The 15,825-nt window shown below is 36.2% G+C and overlaps 3 protein-coding genes across 3 annotated transcripts in view; 2 read left to right on the top strand and 1 right to left on the bottom strand.

Moving 5' to 3' along the window:
- Positions 1–931: 931 nt before the first annotated feature.
- On the bottom strand, positions 932–2,515 carry LOC135128299 (fork head domain-containing protein crocodile-like). The gene has a single exon (XM_064055209.1). It carries the CDS (start codon positions 2,345–2,347, stop codon positions 1,337–1,339), a length of 1,011 nt encoding a protein of 336 aa, XP_063911279.1. The 5' UTR covers positions 2,348–2,515; the 3' UTR covers positions 932–1,336.
- Positions 2,468–15,825, top strand: part of LOC135128081 (uncharacterized) — a 34,071-nt gene continuing 20,713 nt past the window's right edge. Inside the window, exons 1-3 of the mRNA XM_064054905.1 lie at positions 2,468–2,503; positions 2,548–2,645; positions 2,700–3,003. Of these exons, the coding sequence (XP_063910975.1) occupies positions 2,468–2,503; positions 2,548–2,645; positions 2,700–3,003 (438 nt within the window). The remainder of the gene's footprint in view (positions 2,504–2,547; positions 2,646–2,699; positions 3,004–15,825) is intronic.
- LOC135128298 (uncharacterized) lies at positions 11,602–14,026 on the top strand. The gene is made up of 2 exons (XM_064055208.1): positions 11,602–11,736; positions 12,025–14,026. The coding sequence occupies exon 2, from the start codon at positions 12,025–12,027 to the stop codon at positions 13,954–13,956; it is 1,932 nt and encodes a 643-aa protein (XP_063911278.1). The 5' UTR covers positions 11,602–11,736; the 3' UTR covers positions 13,957–14,026.

Below are 15,825 nucleotides of genomic sequence, written 5' to 3'. Positions count from 1 at the left end.
CGAAAAGCGGGCCGGATTATACAGGATGTCCCACTTATCGAAGCCGCAACATCTGCTCTAGGACAAATTTTAAAACCACCACAGCCTACTGTCATTTAAAAATCAATAATAATACAATGTGGCCCCAATATATGGAACAAATTGTGCTTAAATAGCTTAAATTATTATGAAAATATAGGGTTAAAAACTGTCACATTATTGCGACAACTTTATGCAAATTTTTTTCGAAAAATGAAACACAAAAGTCTACTAAAAGAGTGAATGAAAAACTAAAGCGTGCCCACTATGAAATATAGTTTCATAAAATATAACTATTTTCGAATGAAATAAATAGCTTTATTTATTATGAAGCTTCAAATATTTACCTTTCGTATCGAATTAAAATTTGATTTGGATTATTGGCAATTAGATACTTATTTATCTATTTTAAATTGCGATCACAACCCGCTGTTTATTAAAATAATAATAACAAGAGAGATACACAGGTAAATCAGAAAAAAATCAAATTAACACTGCAGCACATCCAATTTTTATTTTTACCAGAAAAAAATTAAATCGCCGTCTTCCTCGTTTGTCTATTATAGATAGTTTCAATGTGGATAAATTAATTCGCCCATAAAACATACGTTATTAATATTTGTGATATTTTTCTGTTCGAGATATTTAAGCAAATTTTAAAAGCTGTAGGCTTAGAACAATACAGAAATCTGTAGCCTCGAAAGCTAAATTGATTCTCTGGATTTTGGTTTGATAATGTAAAAACTTGTTTTGTTAATTTACGGTCTGAAACGGAGTTGTTTTATTCAGAGTTTTGAATCATTTTCGTTTAAATTTGTGTTCTGCGCAGCTAATAATATTAAAAACGAAATAATCTAAAAAGGTTTGAATTTAGTTTAGGCCAAATTTTTCGTCGTCGAATAAAACACAAACGTAATTGTTACGGGTATGTCACAAAGATGTGATTTATTCCTTTAATCTCAATAAATAATGTACATCCGTGCTTTCAACACATACAGTGGAGTAATAATACATCTACAATATATTACAAATAAATATGTACACCGGACACGTAAAATAATTCGCCTAAATAGTCCATAAACCGAAATAAATGCTTCAACTCGCTGAGGGAATGGTAAAAACTTTACATAGGAACCTAAATCGCACAAGACCATTCCTACCAGAACCCACAAAAAGATCGTCAATTACGCTATATCAATATCACAAGTAAATAAAAATCAGCTGCCATCAAGAAGAATTTCCCTACGAAACGACGGCTAGAGTTTCCTCACCAAATTCAAACATCAGTCTTTATAAACCGCTCTAAATACGCGTACCCTCAGTATTTCTGTCCCACACAGTCCTGCTGGTAGTAAGCGGCGGCCGTTCTATAATTAGGCGGACTGGGAGAAACGGCCGAATGTCGAAAACCCGCCAGCTGACAGCTGGGGGCGGCACTGCTGTCGAAGATCATCTCCCTGTACCCGGAGGCCGACTCGGGCGACGTTTCCGGGCTGTACCACGGGCTGTACCTGGGGGCGGCGTCGTCCCCTATGCTGTACTGGTGCTGCGGGGTGGCGCTCGGGCAGTAGTACATGCCGCCGGACGTGTGCAGCCGCCCCGAGTTCGCGTACGCGTGCTGCTCCCGACTCGTCATCAGCGAGTCCACGCTGAACGCCGCCCCCGAGTCCATCTGCAGCGACCCGGAGACGTCGCTCACCGGGTGTTCCTGCTGGACGATCACCGACTTCATGCACTGGTTCAACTCGGTGTTGGGCTCGCGCTTGGGCTTGAGGTCCACCTTCTTGGGTTCTTCCTTGGGGTCTTCGCGCTTGGTATCGATTTGTTGGCGTTTCAAAGCCTCCTCTTTCTCTCGGAGGGCGTCTTTTTTCTTGAAGCGGCGCCGACGGCGCAAGTAGGAGCCGTTATCGAACATGTTGTACGAGTCCGGGTCGAGGGTCCAGTACGACCCTTTCCCGGGCTTCTTGTCGTCCCGCGGGACCTTGACGAAGCACTCGTTGAGGGAGAGGTTGTGCCGGATGGAGTTCTGCCAGCCTTGCTTGTTCTCCCGGTAGTACGGGAAGCGCTCCATGATGAACTGGTAGATCCCGTTGAGGGTGATTTTGCGGTCCGGGGCGTTCTGGATGGCCATGGCGATGAGCGCGATGTAGGAGTAGGGGGGCTTGACCATGTCCTTGGCGGTGCTCAGCTGGTGCTGCTGGTGGTGCCATGCGGCGTAGCCGTAGCGCGAGTACTGCTCGTACGCGTAGGGGTTGGTGGCGGCGGCCGCCGTGTACCCGCCCCCGGGCCGATAATACGCATTCTGGTGCTCCGTGAAGATGGTGTGCATCGTAAACAAACCTCTTTTTCTAAAACGCAAACAGTCTTGTTATTTCAACACCACAGTGTTTTCGTTCGAATCAATCTTCCAAAAACAAGTTTGCGTTCACTTAATATTATGATACACAACATGGGGCAGTTTACACAAAGATTAAGTAAAAACAGAGTATGTTGCTTCGAGCCGAGACACAATGTTACTAGTGAAAACAGTGGCTAGGGAGCCGACGAATTAGCGAGGGGCGTGCGCAGGTCGCCACGCCCACCGACTCTACACCAATCGCGGCGCGCTCACGCCTCGAATCGATGCGGTGACCATCGGCGCGCACGCCCACTTGCCGATTTTTTGCGAGGTCGGCGTGAAGGACGTGGGAACGGCGAGAGCGCCCCAGAACGGGAGCTCTGTGTCAACATCGCCCCCTGGAGGCGGCGGCGGAGGGCATTTTTGTGAGGATGAACACAAACATGATGCATATCGCCGCGTTGTGTACCTTGGCAGCCGCCGGCGGAGGACGGACTTGTGCCAGAGAAAACAATCACTTGACGCCGGCATTCACATGGACCGACGCGAACTTCAGTTCAGTTCGCGAGCATGACCGACGAGTTCGATGGGAAGTGAAGGTGTGTGCTTGTGGTGACGAGGAGGTGGACCGGACGAGGCTGTTCGAGGTAGTTATGGCCAAGGTGGCGGTTATGTGGTAAACGGAGCGAAGGCGGCTTGTGGCGCCTCACGTGGTAGGGGAGGATGCAGCGACGTCATTGCACGGTTTGACATTTTTACGGCCGGATTATTGTGGAAAAAAATTCGCAAAAAGAGAGTAGAGGAAGGTGGCGCGACGCGACGGCTGCACAGTAATTACCTAACCAGAGTGTGTAGACCTTGGCAATGTCGCAAATTACGGTTAATTATGTGGCAATTTTCGTGATTTGAAAGTAATTTGGTGATTCATGGTGAACTTGCGGCCGTGGACACCAAAGCACTGGATTCGCGGCGGTGCTGCCACTTTGTTCAAAGCACCCGGAATTTTATCAGTTCTCTAGTTGCTTTTTTAAACCATAGTTTTTAGAGTAAACGGGCTTTTCGGTATTTAAAATTTACTTTTCCCATAAAAAAAATGTAATCTAGTCATCGTTGGAAAGGATTTGGCACATGACAAGATTAATTTATTCATTTTATTATCATAACGTTGGTATTGGGTCCTAGCCGAATGCGCTGCAGCCCCGTCTTGTTGCAAATAACCCTACCGTTTCATCGTCGTACAGTTGTAGTACAAAATCTAGCCAATTTGTTGCTAATATGGTCATTGAGTGAAATAAACAAATATTTAAAGTTCTAAGAGTAAAAAATCGGTTTATAAAGATTTCAATTTTTGACTTTTTTTTGGATGTCTGCACTTCCTCCATATAAGTACATACATAGACCTATTCTACGGCTCAAAAATTTTGTCCACTTAAAGAGATAAGAATTAAAATGAACTTTTGGTTATTGAAATAACAAAATACCCAAGCAATAAAAATTATGATCAAAGAGAGCTATAGTTTTTCGACAATTCATGGCTGCCTTTGATCGTGATTTTTATTGCGAGCTCTTTGCTTTCAATCAGAGCTAAACAATTTTTTTCTCTATAGTTACTAATTAGTTTTACAAACATTAAAAAAATCCTTATTTCGGAATTATTGAAAAAATTGAATAAATCGAGAATAGTCAACAGCAAAGCGCCACTTGGGACCGGCTATCATTTTCCCACCTTTTTTCAGTAAGAGAAAAATCAACCACAAATCGTTTGAAAACAGTCCAAATAAGATAAACATATATTTTCAATCAATTTTTTGTCACGTTTAAAGGAAACACAGAGTAACACAATTGGATAAACTTTTCCACTAAAAAACTCTATTTTTGCCCGCTAGAACTGTTTTCTTATTGGAAATTAATTCGAGCGGACGGTATTCAAGAAATTCCGCATTTGATTGGTCAACATTTTTTATCGTACCTAAACGATAAATAACAAAAATAAATTTTTATTTGTAATGCACGTAAAATAATAGGAATAAAAAATATGACGTGCCGACCGTACAAAGAACTAAGCGGCTGTAAAATCATTCAAAATATATCTAATGGATAAACTATGGAATTTGGCGTTCAGAATTTACAAAGTACAGCGTTCGTACACAATGCTAACATAAAATGTGGTACATAGTTATAAAGGCGGTTTCATAAACCACAAATATAAACGTATGCTATTTTATGAACTTTAAAAATAGCATCCAAGATTCTAAAATGAGTATCCACAGGTAAAAAAAATATAGGCCGACAGATGGAAACGGTAGACCCCTTTTTCATATTCTAGGGATAATCAAATCTCGCGAAAACATGAAATTAGCCGTTCGTCAAATGGACCTAGTCACAACTTAGGCTTGAAAAGTAAAAAAGCTTCTTCGAAAAATTATAAGATCTGATTTTGGGAAATATTATTTTTTTTGTGATGACACCTGCAAGTTTAAAATATACCGGGTGTAGAATCATTTTTGAATCAAAGGGATTTAACATGTAACAACTAATTATTTTAGAACAAAACGTTAAATACAAAAATTGTGGAGAATAAAAAACTGTACCTAAATCTATTTTTATTTATTTTGTAACTACTATGATAACCGTTCTTGGAAAAAAAATTAATTGATTTTTTTGAGGATTTTATGTCTTTTTTAGAAATTCCTAGTTTCATATGTTCACATGTGTCACAAACACTTTATTAGCCCCGCAACATCTTGTTTAAATATCAAAGACAAGAATAAAGTAAAGTCATTGAAAGCAAAGACAATTCCTTATTTTACTACCTATCCTACAAATGCTATTATAACTTTTTTTATTTTTTTTTACAGATTTGAAACTCCTTTCAAATTTATCGATAATTTATAGTTTGTTTCCATGAAAACATTTTCACATAGAAGTTCTGTATCTGTAAGTAAATTATTGGATCCGCGGCAACTAATTTTCTATTAAAAGAAGTAATAATAGGTTCAACTGGAAAATCGAAAGTGCAATATAAAAGTTCATTGATTAAATAATAAAACATCGAGACCATACAAATTTACCAAAATATCTAAAACTTCTAGGATTAATAAAAATCTGTAAATTCGTCAGACTGTCTGCTATTCGAGGATATTCAAGATATCTAGAAATTCTTAAACCATTAGGATGTCTGAAATTCACGAATATCTTCTTCTCAAAAATCGCCAGAATATAGAATTTTCTGAAAATTCTTAAATTAATAAAGTATCCCGATTCTCTCTTAATTCTCAAATTCTATTTGATGTCGAGAATCGTAACATCATCTAAAAATGTAATTATTTCTAGAATCAGCAGAGCCCCCAAGATCTTCAAATTTTCCTAAACACTTAAAATTTTCAAAATTATGAAGTTTGAAAATCCTTAAAATCCTATACTTAGGTAACCCCTAAAATTTCCAAAACTTGTAGTTTCTTTCATAAATTTCTATAATCTCTAAATCCTCCAAAGTTTGTTAAATTTATTAAATTCCTAAACTAAACATTTTGAAAATTTTATGGCAGATTTATAAACACAGGTTTTTCAATCGTGGACATTAAAAACGTAATTTCAGTGAAATTATCTTTTATTATCTTCATTTATGGTTGGATTCCATTATTCTGTTTCTTTTCTAAACCCTGCAATAAGGGTATTTAATCATTAAATCAAAATTATGGTGTCAAAAATGACAAGTCAAAACCGTCTACGATGTACCAAACTTTTTAATCAAAATAATTTTCATTAAAAAATCAGGTCTGATGGGTTTTCACGCTAACAAAAGTTAACATGGGGTCTAAAATTTAACATGGGAATCCCTATGGCCACTTTTAAAAAAGACGCACTGTATACTAGAATAGTACAAACTATAAAAATGAAAATTAATATTGACAATATTTCTAAAATTCTAGAATCTCGAAGATTTGTAAAATCTCTATACTGTCAGAAATTGCAACATATTCTGAATTTTTCAAACTTCTGGGAAAATCTTTAAAATTGCTAAATCTTCATATCTATTGTGATTTAGGAATCCGCCTTGATTTTTTACGTAACACTAGACACTAGGGGGCACCGAGGAAGATTTTTAAAGCTTCTCTTCGAAAAAAGACACTAGGAGACAGCGAGATTCTTTCACATTTTAGAAAAAAAAAACATTAGAGGCCTCCGAGATTCTTAAAGCTTCTTTCAAGAAAAAAACTCTAGGAGACCTCTAAATTCTTGAAGTTTCATTTAAACAGAAGATATTAGATTGTTTCTCTAAAAAACATTTCAAATTTTATGTTGTCGTAAACAGCAAAAAAATCCTTCCCTTTGAAGGTATAATACCTAAAGTCACTTAGGAAAGTCGCCCAAAATTAAAAAATACCCCAATTACCAAAAAGACGTAGGTACCTAACTACCTACCTATTATTTTTAATTTTCGATAAAATTGGAATAGATACTTGGGAAATTCTTGGTAGCAATTACTTTATGAAAACAAATTTCCAAAAAAGATTAGGTATTATCAAATTAAAAAAAAAAATCTTCCGTTGTATTTTCATAATAAGTAATAATGAAAATCCCAGAAACATTTTTCATTAATATTTATATACAAGAATTAGGACCATATAAATAATTATTTAAAATAAAGTGTTAAAATTAACACTTATGGTCCTAATTCTTGTATATAAATATTAATTAAAAATGTTTCTGGCATTTTCATTATTACCTACTTATTATGCTGTAAATAAAGCTTAATAAAAATAGATTTTACATAATATTAAAATTCAACTCAGTGTGGGAAGAAAAAGGTAAAATCTTTACATTATTTATTATTTCCAACGTTCATTCATCCCCTTCTGGAAATCGGTAAAATATGCTAAAAATTTGATGACGCCATTTTATTTAAGAATACCTATGGTAAATAAAAATAACCTCAGTCTGAGTCTGCGTTCTCTTTTAATGATTTCTTTCGGAGATAATTTCACTCTAATGTGAATACATTACACTCATTAAAAATCCCAAATTTGTCAGTTTGCAACCGGATAAAAGTTAGGATTCCTTTTCATTCTTAAATCAAATGATCTTTGAAACAAGTTTCTGTAATTTTTCTACTACTAAAGTTAAAATGAGTTGTTCTGGTAATGTTTCCCATGAAAATACCTATTAAGTAAGAATTAATATCTACCATTTCAAAAAACATAAGACTACGAAAAGCAGGATCTGGAGGTAATTTGAGGCAAAAACAAATACTTATAGATAAGTAATGCCATTAACAGCGTAAGGTGCTAAATGATATCCTGTAAATGTCTTTTGACAACCTATACATTTTCTTGTGTTTATTAGCACTAAAAACCTTAGATGCGTATGGCCACAAAGGCTTTCACTATTTAAATTTTATAAAATAACATACCCCTGGCCTTATAGTTCATGAATCCGTGTTGAGCTTTTACCCTGGACATCTAAATTTTTGGGAAAAAGCAAAATTGTAATGCTCTGAATCTTGCAGATGTTTTACGGTTATCGGAAACATGGTAAATCGTTTCTCAAAATTATTCGTTTATGCCCCCTCCCCGTAAAAAATGATGATTTTATCAATTTGCCGAAAAAAAATTAAATTTTGTAAAATAACATGCCTATTTTTTTTTAATTTATATAGAGGTCATCCCAAAAAAAAAATGAAAAGAAATGAAGCCGAAAATAACTTCTGGGAGTCGTACAACAAATGTCCATCTAATTTTCGAAAGTGCTTGAAAAAAGTGAGATTTTTGAAAAGCTGACAAAAATCTACAAAAACTCTTAGACCTCAACGTGCTAATTCGAAAATATAAAGAATTTATTGTTCCAGGACAATATTTTTTATATATTCGGTTGGAAAACCAAATTATTTAATAACCCTAATAATTGACAAATTTCAATTAGGGGTTCTGCAAAAATGGCAGGAATTTTCGAAGAAAGTAGCGTAAAATAACTCCAGGGGGTTGAATTCTTCAAAAAAATGTCTTTAGCTAATTTTCGAAGGTGTATGAAAAATGGTGAAAAATTTCTGAATAGGTAGGTATTGAAAATTGAGGTTTTGGAGAAATAGCCTAAAAGTCCATAAAAAATTCTGGCATATGGATCTCGACCTGCTGATTTGAAAAATATAGCGTGTTTATGGTTCCGATCAAGATTTTCAAAATACTTGTTTTTTCAAAATTCTACAATTTCTCATATTTCAATTGACGATTCTAGAATTATGGTTAGCACTTTATTGTCTAAATAATATCTAAAATTTTACAACACACTGTAAAAAATGAAGGTTTTACATAAGTAACTTTACACCTTGAATAGGACTGAAATTTACGTATTTTTGATGTAAATGCAAATTTAAATGTTATTTTGGGGAATTTTTTCCCTTCCAAAAAATTATGTTTATAGAAATTAATCAATCAATAAACAATCAATAAAAAAAAGTGGTCGAAGAACTTCCCACGCCCCTGAAGTATAGCCCAACAAATCCCGATTCTTTGAAAAATTATGACATTTTTTGAGATCTTTGTTTTCTGATAACCTCTATCAAGTTAAAACTAATGAAATAAATGACACTCCCGCAGTTTTTGTGACTCGAATTTTTCAGTTCTTCAATTTTTCATTTTTTTCGCTTCTTCAGTTCCAATTTTTCAAGCTTTCAAGTCTAAATTTTCAGGTTTTCAATTTGTCGATTTTTCAACTTTTACATTTTTTATTTTACGTTTTTCAATTTTGGATTTTCCAGTTTTTCGTTTATTTAATTTTTCATTCGCAATTTTGCTTGTTTTCACTTTAAATATGCCATAATTATTATAATTAAAAAAAAAAAATCAGTTCTGCAATTGTACAATGTTCGAATTTTTTCATTTTTTCAATGATTGGATTTTAAAACCTTTTCATTATTCGATTTTTAATTTTTCAATTTTCCGATCTCTCTGAGTTGCAGTTTTTCGCCTTTACAATATTTACGATTCTATAACTTTTCGTTTTTACAATTTTTGGCTTGTCCAGTTTTTCGATTCGATTCATTTTTTCTTCTTTTTTCGATTCATCAATTATTTTCATTTTTGAAGTTTCCCGATTTTTCGTTTCTTCAGCACTTCGATTTGAACTTTTTGAATTTTTTACTTGAAGAAACGAAAAATTAAAAATTTAGAGGAACTAAAAAATTGAGAAAAGTAAAGTTGCAAACACGAAAAAATGTGATATAGAAAATTTGGAAAATATACGAAACAGGAAAAACGGAAAAATGTGATAATAAAAAAATTGGTTGAAGGTAAATAAATCTACATTTTTCGAAAAATTATAGGGGAATATGATTCTTTTTGCGAATTGTATTTTCTATGATAATTAATTTAATAATAGTTGAAATAAAGATATGTACGTAATGTCTATGTGGATATATGCAATGTAATGCTTATAATAACAATATTGTATTCCCAAATTTTCGGGAAAAACCTTTACACGATTTCAGAGCATTCTGCAGTTTCAAAGTTAAACTGAAAAATGTTTTTATACATTTTTTTTACCAAAAATCTGGATGTTTACGGCACTGTCGGATTAAGGACACGGGGGTCCACCGGAAAATTTACAAAGTGGAGCCCTGCAGTATTATATACAGATGTTGTATGCGTATTATTACTATTATTATTTTCAGTTTCGCCGGCGACATTGGCGTTTTGAAAAAATTATGTTGTTTTTGGAATTTTGATGAAGCTACCAAGAAAAACAAAGCTATGGAAGTTTATTTTGATAGAACTTCCCTCGCCTTTGAAGTATAGTCCGACAAATTTCGATTCTTTAAAAAATTATAAAGTTAGACGCTCTCAATTTCTCAGTAAGTATATGCTTAACTTCGACTGTTTATGTTTATACTTCGACCGAATTCGACTTTTAGCATGTTCAGATTACTAGCATCAGCGGTTACAAGAAAATGAAATTTGGTTGATTTTGTGTAATTTTTTATTAAAAACCACTTTCACCACCGGTAAATTTACGACTTGATGACTTCCTCCAGGATTACGCCCGGAATGAGCCTTGTTATGATAAGCTCTCCACCGCCGAGATCGGCAAACCGCCCTGCACCAGACATGTCACGAATATTTATCTCTCCACAATGAGCAAACGAACGGTAGACGTAGTGGCTGCAGAAGACGCGGCTGAACAAACATCAGCTAGTTACTATAGACTGCATTATTGCTGAAGGATAAAACCATCAGTTAAGCCATCAATTTTATACACTCCCTTAAATCCTCATAGTTTTGTCGTCACATTTTTGTTTCGTTTTGTTCGACAGAAAAATGGGAAAATGGGAGAGCGCGTGCAATAACACTGGCTCTTTGTACCTAAGCCGGTGAAAGAACCCGGGCTAAATTGCCACTTTTTCGTTTTCGTATACCTACCTGACGAGTGTAGAAAATTTCTCACATATTCTAGTTAAAAATACGTCCGAAGACCCAACCAACAAATAAAAATCGAAATGTTCTCACAAATTCTAGATAAAAATTCGTCCAAGGACCCAACCAACAAATAAAAATCGAAATGTTTGCCTCCTTAATCACTATTTATCAAGTGCATTTCACACCTCTTTGTAAGCATCTTCTCCAGCACAGGTGGTCTCTAGTGCATACCAATCTCTCACTCGAAACCCCTCTCGAAAAGCTTATCCAGGTCCGGCAAAGTTATCTTAGGCTAGTTTGCTCAGATAACCTTTAGTTTACCTAATCCACGTGAAACACGCCGCTTTTCTAAACATTGGTTTAACACTACCGTGTCTGACCAATACTGAGATGTTTACCTTCAGTTTCAAGAGCTTAATTGTCCGACATTCAGAATTCGAAATCGGACCAGAATCGCTCGGAAAATGCATTTACGGGCTGAATAGGCTGAATGGAAGAATGGGAAGTTTAATTATAGCGAGGAAATGCCTGAAATAATATTTAGACAGACTTTCAGAAATATTTTCGGTGGCACATCGTCGTGGATTTATCAACAGTCGATTTTTTTCCATCAAGTAGTTCACAGTGATTCTGCATTCACTTATTTTAGGCAACTAATAACGTGAAACGTGAAAAAACCCCCTCTGAAAAATGCGTCGTAAGTACAAGTTAAAACAGGCGTTATAATTTGCGGTTAATAAGCAGTGTAGGGTAAGATGGGGGAATGGCGGTCAGTGGGCAATGCCGGTCACTGTCTGATATTTAACTTCCAGGAACATTTAAATAAAAATACAAGTGCTGCTACCTAGCGTATGTTCGAGTAACCTTATTTACGAAGCGCCACCATCTTGCGTCGCCTGCACTGTGCATGACGGCTGTTCATGTGTGAGGTTGTGTTTTCTTGTAAAAATCGAGAAATTTCAATCAGAGGTAAGTTTATAAAAACTTTATGCAAAAGGATATTGTTTCATTATTAGTTATTACGATTGTATTAGTACATAATGTGCCGGTTAGATTCATGAAAGCCAATTAAGTTTGGTAGTAAAGACCAAAGAAAACGTTTTAGTAGTTTTGGGGTTATGCCAATCACTCGAAGCGGGTAATGACGGTCACCGACTGGCATTACCCAATATAAAAATATAGGACAATTTTTACGTTTAGGTTGAAAGATTCTTGTATTGAAATAGTGGCTGATAATTGTCTTTATTCTTTAAGTAGATGCCGAGAAATAGACCTAGAACCACAACAAAAGCACAGTGGAGTAAAGAGGACTTAGAAAATGCCATACAAGCTGTACGTAATGGAGAGTCTATACGGAAAGCTTCCAAGAAGTTCAGCATACCCTTCAGTACATTACAAGAACGGATCAAGAAGAATCTTCCAATTACCGGACCTTCCCTAGGAAGGCATTCCACTTTCTCATCAGAAGAAGAAAAAAGTATGGCTGAGAACATAAAACTTTTAGCCAAATTATTTTATGGTCTAAATCCGCTCGAAGTTCGTCGTGCAGCTTATGTTTATGCTGAGAAACATAATATACAGCATAGGTTCAACAAGGTGAAGCAGCTGGCTGGAAAAGATTGGCTGTACGGTTTTTTAAAGAGAAATCCATCGATAACTATCCGGCAACCCGAGGCAACCAGTATTAATCGCGTAACAGCGTTCAATAAAGCGGAGGTGACATTGTTTTTCAAAAATTTAGAAGACATCATGGAAAAACATATGTTTACTGCCTCGAAAATATACAACATGGATGAGACCGGTATCAGCACCGTACAAGACCCTGGTACAATAATTGCCGAAAAGGGACAGAAAAGAGTTGGTTCAGTTACCAGCTATGAAAGGGGAAAAAATATAACTGTCATTTGCGCAGTGTCCGCTGCAGGGTCCTATATTCCTCCCATGTTTATTTATCCAAGAAAGAGGATGTCGCCTCAATTGTGCAAAGGTGGTCCAACGGAAGCTATTTACCATTGTTCTAAAAATGGCTGGACAAATCAAGCTTTATTTGTGATATGGCTTAAACACTTTGTAAAGTTTGCAAAACCATCTTCAGCTGAGCCTATTCTTCTTATTGTAGACAATCATTACAGCCACGTGTCATTGGAAGCATACATATTTTGTCGAGAAAACTTCATTGTTGTGCTCTCCATTCCGCCACACACCTCGCATAGAATGCAACCGTTAGATATTGCATTTTATGGGCCCTTGAAAACCGCCTTTCGGAAGGAGTGTGATTTGTTTATGAAAAGCCACGCTTTGCAAAAAATAACCCCGTACGATGTGGCTTCTATATTTAACAAAGCCTACTGTGACACAGCTACAATTCAGAAGGGGGTTTCTGGATTTAACGCGTCTGGAATTATGCCAATCGATCCTACCATTTTTGGAGAAGAAGATTTCCTGGCTTCAGACTATCTTTTGAGTACCTCAAACGACACTGTGACTGTCAGTAATGACTCCACAGCAAATCTTATACACCAGGATGAAGGAACACCTACTCCTGAGATCAATAACAATTTGCCAGGATCAAGCGCTCAAACACAGCCACTTCCAGGGCCTAGCAATATTTTAACGCCAAGTAAAACTATATTGTCTCCGTTGCCACTTCCAACAGCGACTAAAACTAGAAAACGGTCACATATGAAACAACACTCTGCCATCCTGACAGCATCACCTCTGAAAGCAGATTTAGAAAGCAAGGAAAAAAAGAAAAATGACAAACTGTCAAAAGACAACAAGAAAACTGACAAGAAAAAGACACACATCACCAATAAAAAAATAAAGCAACCCAAGAATATCAAGACATCAAAGATCGCATCACGACCCTCTTCTTCTTCAGATGAAGAAATTGTAGCTTCCAAAAGGAAGAAGAAAATGTATTCGAAATCTTCTACTTCAAGCTCAAACTCAACAGACGAACAGGATGTGGACAATATTTGCGACGACAACAGCGACGATGACATTTCTGTATCACATGAACAAGAAACATGTTTCATCTGTGAAGAGTTCGGAAAGAACGAGGTTTGGTATAGATGTCGATGTTGTGGGCAATGGGCCCATAAAGACTGTAGTGGTGCCGATGCTCCTGATGAATATATATGTGATTATTGTGACCGCAAACAGAGGGTTCGCAAGCGTCTTAATTAGTAACTTGTATGTATAAACTTCCGGTAATTTCTTTTTTTCTTTAAATAGACATTATATTACTATAAAAATATTGTTCTATGGGTTTTTTTTATTAACTGATTTATTTTGGAACCAAAGCTTATACTGTTTTCAACTGACCGTTATTACCCACAGTGGTGACTGCCATTTCCCGCAACATGCGGGCAATGGTGGTCAAGGAAAGGTTTTAAAAACGTATACAACTATGGCACACGCTAAAAAGTGTGGCAATTTATACCCTACAGGCATAAAGTAAACTAAATTAGCTATGTGAATGTCCAATTACTTTTGCGCAAAACCCTTTAGATAGAGAATTATTTGGAATTCCGCTTAAGTGACCGCCATTCCCCCATTTTACCCTAAACAAAGATTAGAAGATGTCGTGAGCTCGGGCTTGATTTGTAGCCGCTAAATGAGTACACGTGTCGCCGTAAATACGCTCAGCTCCTCTCCGGTGTCTTCCACATGATGAATGATTGTCCTGGAAGACTACAGACAAATTTTCTGGGCGTTCTTTGATAAAAACTTGTCACATGGTGCGGAATTGATGGGGCTATTAAAAAAAGGGAGACAAAAAACGGGCGATTTGGTTCAAAATTTAGCTCGCCTTTGAATAATTATATATTTTCATAATTATTTAAATAATCTTTGAAATTGTGATTTACGGCGACACATAAATTTCAAGATGAAGGGAGATGTGGAATTATTGACTTTGTATTGATGAATGAACAGGCGGAAATCATTCATTTTGCTCTTCATGAAGACTAGTAAACAGATCCGCATTTTTATTTACATTTAATTTATGGGGGTTTTTTAAGAATGAAAATTTTGCTTCGATACAATATTAGTAAAATCAAGTGTTTAGGAATTATGAAACCCGCAGTCAAGAGGCGGAGCAGTCCAACACCCCTAGCAGATAGTTTATTGTTTTTTACATATCTTTCAAAATTAAGTCCGCACAGCAACACGATAACGTCACTCCCACCTGCCCCTTCTCTCCTCGAATAAATAAAAATAAAAGTGATATATTTACATTAAGTACTTTTCTATTTGTATAACATTGCTCGTTGGCGAAGAGCACCGCTTGTTCCATTTCCAAGCTAGACGTTGACATCGTGCTCTAACCGATGCAGTTTGTTTCCTCTTTCTTCGACAAATACACAAACTGTCGAGAGATTCGTAGCATTATCATATTCGTTTCCAAAACAATTCCGAGTTTAACAACGAAACAAACACGCCCTAGATGCGGCCAAGACGAACTCATAATCAACCACGTTTTTAGATTTTACATGTAGCAGCTTTTGGCTTTTAGTGGATGTGCTTTATGTGATGTCCGGATATCCCGCTGGTTAACTTCTCGAATGTCTGCAGATGTTGTACGTCACTGTCATATCAAAGCCGGACAACTTCCACAGACCTCCCGTTGACACTTTTACACTACATTTGGACCGAGAGGCGGTGGATGTAATTCGATAGTGGCGGTTTTTTAGTTAGGTATTGGAAAAGAAGGTTTACTTGTTGTCTAAACAGCAAACTATGTTGTCAATATTCGGGTTGTTATTGTATAATCATGTTTCTTGTTGTGAAAAAAGTCTGCACATATTAAAACAAAAAGGCAAAATATTAACCCCGCCCACCCACCCCATCTCAATTGTGATTTTTTTTTTATTCTTAGAAACTCAGAACACGTTTAAAATGGTAAATTTTTTCGTAAAGAAATATGGATTTTGTAATTAGGCTCCGTACCCTTGGCTCACGACGAAAAAAAAAATCATCACAATTGAGACAGGGCGGGTGGGCGGGCATACATTTTGCCTTTTGAGGTTTATCTGATTATATAAGTACAATATA

The sequence above is a fragment of the Zophobas morio genome, unplaced genomic scaffold (genome assembly GCF_036711695.1).
Source record: "Zophobas morio isolate AGI-343-1 ecotype UQ-CSIRO unplaced genomic scaffold, CSIRO_AGI_Zmor_V1 ptg000012l, whole genome shotgun sequence".
In the NCBI taxonomy this organism is placed as follows: domain Eukaryota; kingdom Metazoa; phylum Arthropoda; class Insecta; order Coleoptera; family Tenebrionidae; genus Zophobas; species Zophobas morio.
Note: the sequence above shows the minus strand (reverse complement) of the source record. Positions and strands in the feature narration are given on the sequence as shown.